Source organism: Pygocentrus nattereri, chromosome 6 (assembly GCF_015220715.1).
Source record: "Pygocentrus nattereri isolate fPygNat1 chromosome 6, fPygNat1.pri, whole genome shotgun sequence".
Taxonomy (NCBI): Eukaryota; Metazoa; Chordata; class Actinopteri; order Characiformes; family Serrasalmidae; genus Pygocentrus; species Pygocentrus nattereri.
The window spans coordinates 14,199,877-14,215,528 of record NC_051216.1 but is presented as its reverse complement, the minus strand read 5'-3'; the positions used below and the strand labels follow the sequence as shown (position 1 = coordinate 14,215,528).

The 15,652-nt window shown below is 42.9% G+C and overlaps 1 protein-coding gene across 1 annotated transcript; it reads right to left on the bottom strand.

Moving 5' to 3' along the window:
- Window positions 1-7,138: 7,138 nt before the first annotated feature.
- nr4a2a (nuclear receptor subfamily 4, group A, member 2a) lies at window positions 7,139-14,838 on the bottom strand. The gene is made up of 8 exons (XM_017691459.2): window positions 14,717-14,838; window positions 13,921-14,041; window positions 11,454-12,475; window positions 10,366-10,495; window positions 10,025-10,188; window positions 9,481-9,683; window positions 8,841-9,019; window positions 7,139-7,890 (listed from the first exon to the last, which is right to left on the bottom strand). The coding sequence occupies exons 3-8, from the start codon at window positions 12,471-12,473 to the stop codon at window positions 7,613-7,615; spliced, it is 1,974 nt and encodes a 657-aa protein (XP_017546948.1). The 5' UTR covers window positions 12,474-12,475; window positions 13,921-14,041; window positions 14,717-14,838; the 3' UTR covers window positions 7,139-7,612.
- Window positions 14,839-15,652: the final 814 nt, after the last annotated feature.

Sequence of the window (15,652 nt, the reverse complement as noted above, 5' to 3'; positions counted from 1 at the left end):
GACTTGTATTGAGTCCACACACCCTGTCTCGTCTCCAGGCTTTTTACCTGTTCTGTTTTAAAACATCAGGTTATGTGAAGGCACTAATAGCAAAATGTGTTTCCAGTACACTATTGGACCTTAAAACCACAGTTTTAACTTTGAGGTACATTTATATTGTTTGTACCCCGATGAACAAAAGATGTACCTGCACAGAACCTTTATTTCTAACAGTGTACTATGACCAACTTTACATATAAAGAACTCAGATGATCTGCATATTTTGGAGGGTAAATAAAATGGCTGTATTTGAATTGTGAGTCCTGGTTCTTATCACCAGCACTGTAAAAAATTCTCTGAAATGTAAAATCCCATCAGAACATTCCAAATAAATATAGTTTGAACTGTGCTGAATTTGTGAAAGTTCCCTTTAATTTTTGTTTAGTGTTTTCCTTGGTCATGCACATCGGATTCAACTCAGCACCTTATTATTGTGTCCACTGTGAGCAAAACATAAAGTCGTTTTATTAATGTATATGTGCATGAATATGTACAAATTAAATACACAAGGCTTGTGAAAAAATGTCAAGTTTTGCTTCCTGGCTTTGGCAAAACCATCAATTGGAACAGGTGATATGACTGTGAGGGATTCCCAAAAGAAAACACATAAAAATCCATAAATGACATCTGAAAACTCAAATTTGATCTATTTCATAAACACTTCCATAAAGAAACCATTCCAGAAAGAACTACCATATTTGTATGACACATGGAGAAAATAAGTATGCCAAATTATCAAGCCATTCTCACTGCCCCTGCCCCTTAACCCCATTCTTTGATTTTACCATTGCACTTTTCAAATTTATGGATGACAAAAGTAATTATTGATCCATTGGGAGTCATCGGTTAGCCTGATTATTATAAATGAGCTATACAGGGTTTAAAAGGGCCAAGCTAAAAGAAAAGTGTCTGTAAAAAGACGGCCATTCTCATATACTGACTGCTGGCATGATGCATCCATTCTCGTTCAGCAGCATCCTGCAAAGCAGCTGCCTGTAAGCCAAGCAGAGCGCTCAACCAACAAACAGCATCTGTTTTAGAGGAGCATGTTTACTGTGTGGTTACGGCTCCTAATAAAGCTCAGACGGAGGATCGTGCCGTATGAAACCAGTTCGTTTCAGTTGGTTTCTTAGAGACTTGCCATTTCTCTTAAATGTGAACCAGATCTGTAGAAATGTTGGACAAGAAAACTTTTTGCTTTAGATGCATTCTTGCTCACCAAAGCACCTGAACTTTTCTCTATTCTGCATTTGTCCATTTTTTTTCTCTGAATAACACCATTTTAAGCAGTACTGCACGTCACTCTGGGTTGACCTTAGCCCTCAGGGGTCACAGGGGGGCCTACACAGGACACGTCTTACCATTTTAATGACAGTGGTTTAGGCCTCTCTCTGGCTCTTAAAGTGGGTTACTGCGTTATAATTTAGCACCTCTCCAGCTAGCTGCTCCAAGCACTTAGGAAAGAGTGGATGTGAGATCTGCTCGAGTGCCGAACGAAGGCTGAGTGTGTTATTTCTGTGCCTCCGGCGTCACCTCGCTCTTTGCATTAGCAGCAACAAAAGCAGCAGCAGCAGTGCGCATGCGTGCGACTGACGGAAGCACTCTCTTCATTTCACTCCATAATCTGTCAGAGGGAGTGAACGTGAAAACTCAGCGTCAGCCACATTTCTTTACTGTAAACTTGTCTACGCCAATGCGACCTGACTGTAAAAATCCCTCAACATGTGTAACCGGAGCAGGCCTCGCCATGTCTACGTGCATCCCATCCTCTTTTTTTTCATTGTGTGGAGATTAGGCTTTCACCAACCCAAAACGATTACTTCAGTCAACACAGAACGAACTTGTGACACCGCAAAGCATCCCTCTCGAACAGATCTGCTAAATGTCAGCGAACCGCTTTTGAGCGTAATCTTAATTTGACTTGGAATTAGTCTCTTCTTCGTTTTTTTGCACCGAAGATCTAATTATTCAGACAATTCTTTGCCTTGCGAGGTTTTTTGTGAAAAGAGCAGCCGTGCCAGGGCTGATGAAGGGGGAGAGAAGGAGATGTGGTGTGGTTGTGGTGGATTGGGCGTAGATGTGGCCCTGCAGTGAGGGGAGGCCTTCAGCTCTGCTCCGGTTCAGTCTGACGGCAACAGTGAGTGACAGCATTCAGCGCAACGCAGGCCTGTTCTTAAACCCACTTAAATGGTATATTCACTGCATTTAAATATTCTTCAAGGTGAATTCCATACATTTTCTAAAATTCCTGCATAATTCAATTGTTGAGATATAAACAAAGTGATAGTACTTTGATGTGAAATGGTTCACAGGAACTCAGATTTAATTCCATGCTGGTCTAAACTGGTTTAAATTGGAAAGCCAGATTATGCTAGTCTGGTGCTGATCTTGTGCTGGTTTAGCTGGTCACACATCATGGTCATGCTGGTTGACCAGCATACCAGCTAACATAACCAGAACATTTGCTGATGTTGCTGCTGACCAGCATACCAGAACCCAAAACACAACATGAGGATCTTGCTGGTATAGCCAGCAATGCTGGCCTATGCTGGTTTCCTAGCAGAGGTGATGATAGCACCCAAAACACAACATGAGGATCTTGCTGGTATAGCCAGCAATGCTGGCCTATTCTGGTTTCCTAGCAGAGGTGATGATAGCACCCAAAACACATGAGGATCTTGCTGGTATAGCCAGCAATGCTGGCCTATTCTGGTTTCCTAGCAGAGGTGATGATAGCACCCAAAACACAACATGAGGATCTTGCTGGTATAGCCAGCAATGCTGGCCTATGCTGGTTTTCTAGCAGAGGCGATGATAGGAATCAGGGGTTGTGATGTCTACAACACAAATATAGCCATTTTATTTCCTGTGTACAATTACCAGTGAACCTACACATGTCTTCTGAGTTTTTAAATATGGAAAGATGATGATAAAATAGTCATAAATCTGAAAAAGATGTGAAACCATTTTGTCCCAAAGTGCCCTGTATGTACCTCTCCTCCATGAATGGATGTAAAAAAAATAACTTTATCTCAAAACTATCATGAAAGAATGTTTCAGGCACCACGCAACCTACATTCATCAATATTTTCAGTAACAATTTTTAGCTTTTAGAAGAATTAATTCTTCAGACATCTGGTTCCAATCAGTCACCACCACTATAAAGAAATCTGAGTTGGGCATTTTCTCTGCAATGAAGCTTTTCACATGACTCTGAATGACTTTGTTTACATTTAAATTGCATTATAATGCAAACATTTTGAAAATTCAGTGGAATTCCTCTTTAACCTGCTCTCCCATGCATCTAAACACACTTAAACTGATAGTTCAAATAAAAATCGACCAAAGAAGTAACAAAATGCAGCCGTCAAGACTGACATATCCACTGTTTTCAGGGATTTGCGTGTGTTTCATAATAACAGTTTGTCACACAGTTTTAGAAACCACATAGGCAGGTCTATTTGAGACTCACCACTAACAGAGGGAGAGCACTGAAAACTGCCTTTACTATCTGACATTATGGAGCAGGACATAAACAGCAGCAGCACATCACATGAACTGCACTGCTGTTTCATTTTCAGTTCAGTCTCAGGCGCTACTGTAATAAAGGTTTGGAGTTTATATACAGGCTGTATTCTGAAGCAGCTGGTAGTTTGTCCATGGTGTAAATTAGACAGTGCAGTGTGTTTCTCCTCTGCCTCACTACATCATGATTAGCTAGTTACACGTTTATAAATGTTAATTATATTGTAATGACACTTTGATTGTATGTGTTTGGTGCTGTAGTGAAGTCTAGCTGAGTCGCATTGCCTCTGCTGTCTGTTTCTGTATTAGGTGAGTCGTGATGTGTGTGTGTGTGTGTGTGTGTGTGTGTGTGTGTGTGTGTATGGGGGGTGGGGGGTCGTAAGACCCAAATACCAGCACGGGTACCCAGCTGGATGAGCGCGAGCACAGGAGGGAGAATACGCACGAATGCGCGCCTGTTTCGACTTTAAAACGCGCGCACGCGCTTTGGACTTTAGAACGCGACCTCCTACTTTAGAGCGCGAGCGTCTGCTTTAGACACTGAAACGTGCGCCAGCTACAGAGCACGCGCCTCTGCTTTAGAATGCGCGCGCTTACTTTAAAACATTCACCTGCTTTAGAGCACGTTTTAGAACCCTCGACTGCTTTATACCACGCGTTCTGGAACGCTCTCCTGCTTTAGAACATTCACCTGCTTTAGAATACATGCTTTTAGAACGCTCTCTTGCTTTAGAACAGTCATTTGCTTTAGAGCGCTCAGTTGCTTTAGAACATTCTTCTGCTTGTTTAAGAACATCGCCTGCTTTAGAACGTGCAGCTGCTTTAGAGCATCACTTACTTTAGAACGCTCATCTTGTTTTGGAACCTGCGTTAGAAGACACAGCTGTTTTAGAACACTCACCTGCTTTAGAACACTCACCTGCTTTAGAACACTCACCGGAACACTTGCTTTAGACTTTAGAACGCTCTTCTGCTTTGGAACGCTTTAGAGTTTAGAACGCGCCTGCTGTAGAACCTGAGTGGAGGAGCGCGCGCCTGCTGCATCAGCTCCCCAAAGGCTTGGCAGCGCGCAGAGCGCGAGCGCTGCAGAAAACGCTTTCCCGCGTGCGGAGCGCGTGCAGCGAGTTCAGCGCCACTGATAGCGGTTTAGAGCGGAAAACGAGTTTATGATGTCAGACTTCAAATCTCTTTATTTGATGACAGTAAAATAAAGCAGTGGGTTTTAGACATTCCGTCCACTCTGAGGAGCAGAGAAGTGACCGGAGTGTGTGTGTGTGTGTGTGTGTGTGTGTGTGTGTGTGTGTGTGTGTGTGTGTATGTGAGGAAGTGTGAGGGCAGCAGAGCTTCAGACAGAGGCCTTCTGGGTGGGCGGATGGGCTTCAAACCCAAATATGACATTTCGGACATCTGGACTGAGAAACGTTTAAAACGGAGTAATGAGTGTGAAGCGGGTCTCGCGCTGCGGGCTTGAAGATCTTCAGGTTGGTTCGACTCGGCAGCTGCGGTGCTGCTTAAAGCAGCGCGGGCAGAACTAATCTTATGTGTTCTGTGTTGTTCTGCCGGATTTCTTCGATGTAAAGCGCAATATAAGACCCCCATAAGCAGCTCCAGGGGGGCTGGCTGGGGAGAGGTTCTCTGTGAGGAGGAGAAAGGAGATGGAGGGATATAATAATATAATATACAACTATAAAGGTAAAAATTCACGAACAGACTTTGTTGAGTGTGAGAGGGGGTGGTGGGGGTGAGGGGGTGGTGGGGGGTTTGAGGGGGTGAGGAGGTCGACTTCCCTCCGCGTGCGCTCATTCCCGTTTTATCTTTATGTTGGACGGGACGGATTCTCCGCTGGCGGCCAGCCGATCATTTCAATACAAGATTTACGTGAAAAATCTGCGAATTAATATTTTCATCATATTTTATTCACTAATAAAGTTGCGTAAAAACGCGCGAAAATAAAGCGATTTAAACGATCATCTCGGGCATAATTACAGGGTTTGGAGAAGCTGTAATCCGGCAATATTTTAGATAAGCCTTGAAATATAGAGACAATAATAATAATATTAATAATAATAATAATAATAAATACATCTTAAAGACTGAATAAATACAATATAATAAATACTAATAAACACACCTTAAATACTTTAAACTAACCTGCCAAAGCTAAATGAAAGGCGCACGCGAGAAGCAGTGATGATGTAAACAGCGATGTTTTATTAATGATACAGCATTTTTATCTGAGAGGCGTCGAATAAACGCCGTTTGTGTTTGTTTCTGTAATCCAGACTGTCCAGTTTAATGTCGACGGAGCTCAGAAACATATTTGACCAAATTAAGATGAAATCATAACAGGTGAAAACTGTCGCTCAGAACAGTTACAGCATTGTATAGAGATAATTATTATGATTATTGTTATTATTATTATCAATATTATTGTTATTATTATTATTAACATTCCAAACGAATAGCATGCAAATGTAAGAAATTTTGAATGTATTAAAGATGAATCTGGGACTTTTATGCCATTAAAATCTTTTTAACCCGCTCGTTTTGAAATTTGATTGAATTTGATTTAAGGTCTGCCAGCAATTCAGCACTGATTTAATATCCATCTTTCTAAAAATGACTATATAATTTTGTTTCTGCCATAGTCGCTTTCTTTGCTTTGAAATCTAAGATAAAATCCCCTCTAAGAAATAAAAATACAATAATAATAATAATAATAACAATAGTAATAATAATAATAATCGGTTTCAAACTTTTATTTGTAAAACATTAAATATTTCTTTCTGAAGGACTTTTATTCCGGATTGCTTTCGGAACTCCATCAATGCTCAGTTACACCATAGAAAAAGAGGGGCAGTGATGCTCTGCACACAAATATATGACTATATGAATATATATTTATGGATAAATATATATAATATATATAATATGGGACGGACTTTTTGTCAATAAAAGGTGGTGAAAACGGAAACGAAAAGCTGCTGCTGACGCGTCTCAGACAGAAACCAGAACAAGGAAAAAGGAGGGAACTGAAAGAGGCTGAGATGCTGTGTGGATCCTCCAGACTCCTCCAAGCGCCAAAGCTTCAGAAAAGAAAACATGTGATCATGATAATAATAATAAATATAGAAACGTTTTATATTAAAACAGCAACAATACATACGACACATACAAACAAGGAATGTCTGACAGCTTTACAAACACTATGGGTCCCTTTTCTTTCCCCTGTACAGATTAAATACTCCTCTTCATCAGTGTTTTATCTTTTCTTTGCTTTTTTTCGCCACATGTGCCATACAGAAAAAGCTGCTCCCAGCACTACGAATCGTTATAAAATCTATCAGACTACATAGTGTCCGGAATAAGAAGAATACTGCTGGATTATATAGACATCACCTCCATAGCAAAGGGCCTATAGTCCTCTACAAACATGCCTGCTTTTTTCCATTTATTTATTAGTAGTTTTTGTTTTATTATACATTTTTTTCTCCGCCTCCTCTTCGATCCTGACAGAAACACACAGGCACAAGTTAGAAAAGAAAGAAAGAAAAAAAAACAACTTTTCTTCTTCTTTATACACTTAAAAATTACGCGAATAAATCTATCGCATATGTATATATAAATGGATTATATTACATTTACTGGGTGATTTTCCAGGGATTTTATCGTTGGATGTCTTTTCTCGTTAATGATGTCAGTGCGGAGTGATAAGAGCTCCTCCCGCCTTTGTCGGAGTAAAATTACGCAAACTAGGACTGTTTCCCCCCGCGGGTCGTTTATTTATATCTTTGAATGTTTCGAAGGTCGAAAGGGAAAATAAAAAGAAACAGAAAGCAAAAATAATATTAATAATAAGAAGAAAACTGCATCACTTGTTGAAGACTATCTCTCTTCGTTTGGTTTGGTTTGGTTTGGTTTGATGATCCGAACAGCTGGATGTCAGTCGTGGAACCAGTAACAGCAATAATCATTGAAAAGGGGGAGAGGAGAGGTGTAAGGAGTCTGTGGAAGCAGTCAGTTCTCTGAGGTCGGTGTGAAAGAGTCTCTAGAAGGGCAGCGTGTCCAGGAACAGCTTGTCTATTATTGCGGGCGGGGGCACCAGGTCCTCCAGCTTCAGGTAGAAGATGCGCTGCAGGCCTTGAGTGCAGAGCGAGCGCAGCTCGGGCAGTTTCCCCAGCAGGCGGGACAGGGGGGCAGGCCGGGCAGGACCACCCCCGCCTCCCCCTCCTCCTCCCCCGGGGAAGGCCAGCTGGTCCTTTAGACAGTTCACGATCTTAGTCTGGAGCTCCTCCACTTTCTTCGGCTCCTTCAGCCCGTGTCTCTCTGCAGATACAAACCCAGAGCGATGAGAGACTTAGATTACCTTAGTGACGCTCACAGTATTACACTCTCAGAACAAAAGCTATGAAACTGTCACCCCGCTTGTCACTGGGGTGGTACCCTCAAAGGTACATCTCAGAACCTTTAGTCAGGGAACATAACTGTACCATAATCCACTGATATTATATTTTCTAAGTTGTATTGACTCCACACACCTGTCTCCTCTCCAGGCTCTTTATTTTATCGTTCTGTTTTAAAACAAGTTATGAAAAGGTACAAATCTGTACTTTTCACCTGGTTAAAACATATTTAAGGCAAACAATTGGTCCTTTCAAAGTGTACCTGAACAGAACCTTTATTTCTAACAGAGTAGATGATAAACAATAATGTTGATTTGTTGTTTGAGCTGTAAAAATGCACTGCAAATAGTAATGGTATGCTTTGCGACCAAAATGTAAGCAAGTTTACTTATGGATATTGTACTCAAAGGATAAGTTTATACAACAGAAATGTATAGAATTAACTTTGTTAATTTACACAGTAAAAGCAAACAAACTTGCTAAAAGTTGTATTCAGTCCTTAACTCTAACCGTACACAAACAGGAAAAAAAGATAAATCGCTAAAGTTATATAAGCAAAGTTACTAATGAGGTTTAGCAGTAGAAGAGATGAGGAGAAATGAGAAAGACCACCAACACAGGGAACAAACACAAATGATAGAAGCAACACAGGGAAATCCAACTTTTAATTTAACAGCAAATGAAAGGTTATAAGCTAATATATAACATACCATGCAATATATACGCAAGGACTATGATGGAGCTGATGATGACGCATGACTTTCTATGACAATCAAAAGACTAATTCATTGTATTTCAGTTTTCCTGTGGTTGCAGTAAGGAGATGGAGCTGAAGCACAAAGCCATTCGGACTTTGCAATCCAATGTTCGTACCTGTGACCATGGCGAGCGCTGCGATGCAGGAGAAGGCAGAGATGTCAATGTTCATGCTCTGAAGGTTGGAGGAAAACTCCACGATGGCGTCGATCCATTCGCCAAAGCCGCGCACGCACTGCAGCCTGTGCAGCACTACACCATTGCAGAAGATCAGCTTACCCTCCATCGGGTTAGACCTGCAATCAATTTACATGCACCCATTACTAATCACTTTTCACAAGGAGGAGTGCGTGCTGTAGCCTGTGCTGCAGAGATTCAGCTTTTAATTAATGCCATCTTTTAAAAACTATCTGCTGTTATAACATGAAAGATGCTTTACTGCCACCCAGCAAAGTTGGTGGAGTTTCAGTTCAGCATAGCTTGGTATGTACACAGAACAGAAGAAAGAGGAAAGGGTGAATGTGAAAGACAGACAACACAGGCAACCGTCCAAGATGTCAAATATACATAAGTGCAGTAATTCATGGATTTTGTAGGTTGTTTAAAAACTAGCTGTAAACTAATATGGTCTGAAATGATTGATGAGCAGAGTCATTTTTTGAAAATGCAAAAAAGTGTAAAAGTGGTTTGCAGCACTCTTTATTGTGTTAGTTATCATCACTGAAAGTGAAATCAGAGAGCGCAGAGCTGGCCGTACCTGTAGGCCAGACGCAAGACGAAAAGCTCCAGGAATGCAGACTCGAACAGAAGGTCCTGGTCTTGCTTGGGGAGGTCCGTAAAGCCAGGAATCTTCTGGGCCCACGCCCGGATGATGTCCATGGAGCCCGTCAGGAGGTCATAGAACTGCTGGATGTGCTGCGTGTCGTCTCCACTCAGCTGGTAGTCAGGGCTGGCGTGGAACTGGGATATTTAATTTAAACACGACCTTAATGAGCTCCTCTAAAATATATCACCCGTGAAATTGCAAAGCCCATTTCTAGGAGGGGGGAATGCTTTTTTTTCCTCCTTCTTTCCATTTAACTGGTGTCTGTGTTTTATTGAGTCCCTCTGTTTCGAAAGCAATTTACGGAGTTAAAAATATGCTGCCTATTAACATATTTAAAGTTTATCATGAAGCATATTGAACTGGGCACATCAGAAATATGCAAAGCACATTCATCTACACCGTCTGGCAGCCACTAAATCTGAGGCTCTGTGATGCTGAAAAACAGTCTTCTAAAAGAAAGAAGAGTTCAACTCACTCTGGAATAATCCAGTGCGGACATGGAGGGGTTGGAGTCCACATGGGCTCTGACCAGTGCACTGAGGAGACTGACCGGTGGGGGGGCAGGAGTGGGCTCCTGGGGGCTTTTGGGTTTGGACGGCAAACGGCCTCTTCGGCCCTTCAGACTAGCAGTCCGAACAACTGATCAGTGAAATGACATAGAGCACAGCGTTAATTGCAAGGCATGTAGTTTATTGCCGCACTTTACTTTTTGAAAAGTCCAGCTGGACATAAATTCATTTGTGGGGATTTTACTTGAAGCATAGATGCAGTTTCAACACTTCAAAGGAAACCTAAAGAACAAAGACACATGTTTACCTTCTTTGACCATCCCGACAACAAGGCACTTCTGGAAGCGGCAGTATTGGCACCTGTTTCTCCGGCGCTTATCCACAGGACAGTTTTTGTTTGCCAAACACACATATTTTGCATTCTTCTGCACCGTGCGCTGGATAAGAGAACAGAAAGAAACTAATGAGGCTTTGGGGATGACAATAAAATTGAATTACGCAGCCAAATTACATTTATTGGAGGATGTTTATCACTGAGTCTGAGAGGAAAATTCAGAAGCTGGCAGCATACAAGTTACATAGATGCCCTCCAGCAATCCTAAGTGTTTAAGGGTTTATACTAACATTATCACCAGCAGTAATACTTAATGAATGAATATGAATATGAATAGCAATACTAATATTATAATTAGTGCTAATATTCAGACAAAAACTAATACAAGTCCTAGAAGTAGAACTAATATTAATGATTATTGAAAGTGAAAGAAAGACTCTGAGCTGAAGAGGGGAAACTAAATATACCCACGCTAATATTACTGCTAATAACAATGACCCTTTAAATGAATTATAATAATTAACAAAGCTTTTTCTACTGTGAGGGGGGAAAGCACAGAAACAGGCTTACACGTGCGTGTGCTCCTCCTCTTTGATCTATTACTAATACTAATGTTAATTTTACGTCACGATTGCGAGCTGAAAACAGAAGAGATGAGAGACTTCAGAGAAAAAAGCGCAGCTTTGATTAGCGCTGATAATAAATCTCTCTCTCTCTCTCTCTCTCTCTCTCTCTCTCTATATATATATATATATATATATATATGTGTGTGTGTAAAAGTAGCGAAATGCCGCGCGCGCACAACCATTAGATCGTCCCTTAATAGTTCCATTTCCTCTTTTTTCATAATTAACAGATAATTAATTAACAGTAATTAATATTTTACAACCGGGTCGTGCAACCGCTAGATACACTCCCCCAACCCCCACCCCCACCCCCACCCTCACCCCACACACACGCTTAGGACTCCCCCAGCGTCGCTGCGCTAATTTCCTCCGTTAATAATTAATAATAACAATGACACTACGTTAATAATGACCCCCTCACACGCGCTCACACACCTTGAAGAAGCCCTTGCAGCCCTCGCACGTGCGGACCCCGTAGTGCTGGCACGCGGCGTTGTCCCCGCACACGGCGCACATGCCTTCGTTGGACGGCGAGCCGCGCGACGGCGGCGACGGGATCTGCGCGTCCAGCAGCTGGTGGGCGTGCGGGTGAGCGTGCCCATGGTGGCCGGCTAGTGGGAGCGCGTGCGGGAAGGCCACGGCCGCCTGCTTCCTGAGCGCGCCGGGCATTGCGAAGCCAGGGGCTCCGTGCGGAGGCGGCGGCGCGGACGGCTCGTGGCTCATGGCCACATGCAGCGGGCCATCGAAGCGCATCTGACAGCTCGAGACTGTGGGCGTGCCGGGCGGAGACTGCTTGAAGGAGAACAAGGAGAGCCTGGAAACCGGGTTGTGCTTGCGCTGCTCCAGGACGTAGCTGTGGTGGAAGGCGTGCAGGGGGCCCGCCGGGTCCTCCCACGCGGGAGCGGCCTGTAGCTGGAAGCCCGGGGTGCTGGGCGCGTGCGCGTGGGGCGAGGAGGATGAAGAAGAGGAGGAAGAGGAGGAGGAAGAGGAGGACGAGGGTGGTTTGAAGTAGACGGAACCCGAATGGGTCACCATGATCTCCTCGGGTTGAGGGCCCAGATGGCCCTGGTGGGGGTGGTGAGGATGAGGGTGGTGGTGGTGGTGGGCGTAACCATGCAGGGCCATGTCCTCAACCTTGATGGTTGAAGGGTCCCCAGAGTGGGGCAGCTGGTACAAGCAGGGTGGCTTCACGTCGTAGCCCAGGTTGGCACCACTGGCACTGGTGCCGCTGGCAGTGCTGCCCGCAGCGTTGTAGCTGTCCACGAATGTGCTGAAGCTGGGTAGCGACGTGGTGGCCGCCGTGATCTCAGTATTAGTCAGGTCCATGCTGAACTTCACAAACTCGGGTGTGAGAAAGTCGCAGCTGTACTCGCCACTCCCCGGGCAGCTGTAGCTCTGGGACGCCGGACTGGCGCCCTGCGGAGAGGAGCCGTACTGAGCCTGGACACAGGGCATGGCTGTAATGGGCACAGTGAAAGAAAAACACACACAAAACAGAACAGAGGGAAAGTGAATCATTAGGATTTTACAAAGGCACCAGCTTCACCAGCACATTGTTCAAATGCTGTGGCCAGAAGTCATAATTCATAAAGAAATCTCCAGAGCTTCACATCTGTAGTGTTGAACTAAGATCTGCCTCATTTTATCCCATATTAAAGAGCCAAAGTTAATCATGGCTGTGATTGAACCTTGCAAAGTAAGCATATCCAAGAAGACACTAAAACCACCATCGCATTGCTCTGAGCAACTGCATGTACTACATATGGAAAAAATGAATTCAGGGTCAATTGGACATAAATCTCAACAGTAAATGAACATTTTAATCCAGTCTCTCAGCCGCAGGCTGATGCTGTGAACAATTTACAGTTTCTCATTCTCCAAAGACATCATCTTCACCATCATATTTTTGTATGCTGTGTAATATTTGACAACCTGTAATTTCATAATACACAAAGAAAATCACCAAAGAGACCAACATTATCATCATAACAAAGTTCTAATGATGGCACATGATGATTAAACTGATTCATAGCAAATTTCCAGCTGAATTTACACCTACAGTGCACATTTATACGTGCAGTTAAATTTACATCTGCTGTCTTCATTAAAGTCCACAGTAAATCACCCAACATAAATCATCTCGGTGATTTAGCTGTTTCAGGTTGAGCCACATGTATTAGACCAAGGAACATACTGACCCCTCTAGAATGGCAAATACAGTTTTATTCATCTTTTTGAACTTGTTTTGAGCTTTGGCACAGACACCACACACTGTTTATACTGTTTGTTTTGGTTTTTAGAGAACTTTGTCCTGATCTCAGTGGAGTTTTATTTTATCCTCAGTTTTGTCCTCCACCGATGGACATCAGCATATTGCATGTCTTGTCCAGTAAAGCCAGTCAGTTATTAAAATGTCAAAATTAGTAAAATAACAGGTCAAAAATTAGAATTAACAAAAATGTATTTGCTTATATCTGTTTGATATTACTTTTTGTTTAAGACATTGAGCTTTCGCAAACACACCAACATCATAATAACATTGTTGTAATGTTGCTCAGGTGTTACTACTAATACTGTTCTGTCATTAGAAATGTGAAATCTGCAAAACACAGTGAGTCATTTTAAGCGCTTTGGGTGGAAAACCATTCAGGAAAATATTCAGTTAACCAGTGTGTAATTTAAATGTCCAGAGTAAACAAGCAAAGACATCAGCAGCTCTGCGTCCTGCTGTTCACACGCTGTCATCAGAAATGACCAGCCGTTTTAAAAGTTCACGAGCTGTAAAGAACATCGCACGTATCATCTCATAATTTGCATTTATACATGTAAATTTTAAGCACCAACAAAGTTTTTTTTTTCTTTTAAGAAAGTCGTGTTTTGGGCTACACTGCGCGCGCCGTACCTTCAGCCGCGTGCCTCCTCCTCGTCGCCACTCAGATTGGATGGTGGTGTGATCGGCTGGAGAAAGCGGGTTGTGGACAGGTCTTGGTTCAGCTCGGCTTGGCTCGGGTCTGGGTCTCCCCCTGGGGGTAAAAACACACAGATCTGACTCAGATGGTCCTTCAGCAGCGTTCCTGTTGTCCCCCCGCGTGCAGCCCCGCTGCGCTGTGGTGCGCACCGCGCGCTGGAGCAGGTGTTTCAGTTTGTTGCGAATGAGAGTTTCGGACTTTTCGGACTCTGTCTGTCTGTCCTGAAAGGCTGTATGTGGTTTGTTTGCGCTCACTGAGCTCAAACTCGATTGGGTCCTGTGCGCCAACAAACAACACCCATGCACATTCACAAGCATTTCTATTAAACGTGCCGTGGACACAGGTCCAAGCGCAATGCTGCGGTGAACGTAACACACAAAATAATAAATAAACAAAAAGCTCGATAAGTCCATCGGTTTGAAACCAAGACAACTTTTGGATCTGATTTATTTCTATGCTGTTTAAACGTTTCTGTATAATGTGCGTTTACGGGATCAGCACCGAGCACACGCAAGCTCGAGGCAGTGGTCCCGTATAACTGTCTATATAAGACCCAGCATCACGCGCAACATCCCCAAAACATTTAAACGTATTTGGATACTTCTGCGAATGCAAATACTTTTGATAGCCACGCGCTCTGTTTCAGTCGGGTCCCTTATGGAAAACATGCGAAACAGACACATGCACACGCACAAGCACACGCACGTGCAAAAGGCAGTCACCACGTACCTTTAAATCAGCATCACACAAAGTTGCATTGTATCCACACGCGCACAGAGAAAGAGCAGAGCGAGTTTAATGCAAAGGTCCAGCGGGGGAAAGCAGAGTGCGAGCGCAACCGCGAGAGGAGTCTGTGCGCAGACTAGCGCGAGGCGCCAATGTGTCTTTGTTTATGGGAGCCCCGTTAAGCTCGAGCCCACGTGGCCCGCGCGTGAGGACGTCACGGGCGTCGTCAGGAGCCACCACCAATCTGGTTTGAGGGAGGGAGGGGGGTATAGAGAAATGCACCTGAGACTTTTTGTGGTTTTATTTTTTATATAAGACGCTGCACGAGTCCCCAAATTCATGAAGCCCCTCTGATACAGGATGACGACTTACCTTGACTGAGGAAAAAAATACACACTCAATCCTTTATGCAGAACTGCTTGTACTATACGCCCAAGTTGAGGCTTCTACATGAAGAAGTGTGGAAGAGATATTTATTGATGATGTTCTGGTGGAGCTATATAAACAATGTATAATTGGCTTTTTTGACATTCATTTTGAGAATGCCAAACAAACAGAAAAACAAACAAACAAATAAACAAAAGTCCATTTATGCTGGGATATTTTACTGAAAAAAAAGAAAAAAGAAAATAAAACGTGAAAGTGCTAAAATTAGGCCAAACTGCATGCTTATTCACTGGAACCTATTAGGCCTTGACTAAATCCAGCCCAGAATCCAGCAGCATCTAAAAGGCCACTCTCACATAAGTCTCTTACATAAGACAACTATATATGGCTTCATAGCACATATATATAAGTACTTTCTTAGCACACCCATATATTCAGTACAAAACTTATACATTATAGGTCCCATTAACATATGATTAATATACTTAATCAATATATGGCATTTATATAATACTCATACATAAGACATTAATTTACTGGACCTTCATAAAT

Bases quoted from the DNA above. Each gene is read 5' to 3' on its own strand.
- nr4a2a (XM_017691459.2), bottom strand. From the start codon at position 12,473: ATGCCCTGTGTCCAGGCTCAGTACGGCTCCTCTCCGCAGGGCGCCAGT. The intron at 10,189-10,365 runs GTAAACATGTGT...TTCACTGATCAG, and splicing joins TGTCGGGATGGTCAAAGAAG to TTGTTCGGACTGCTAGTCTG. The intron at 9,020-9,480 runs GTACGGCCAGCT...AATTGATTGCAG, and splicing joins GTCTTGCGTCTGGCCTACAG to GTCTAACCCGATGGAGGGTA.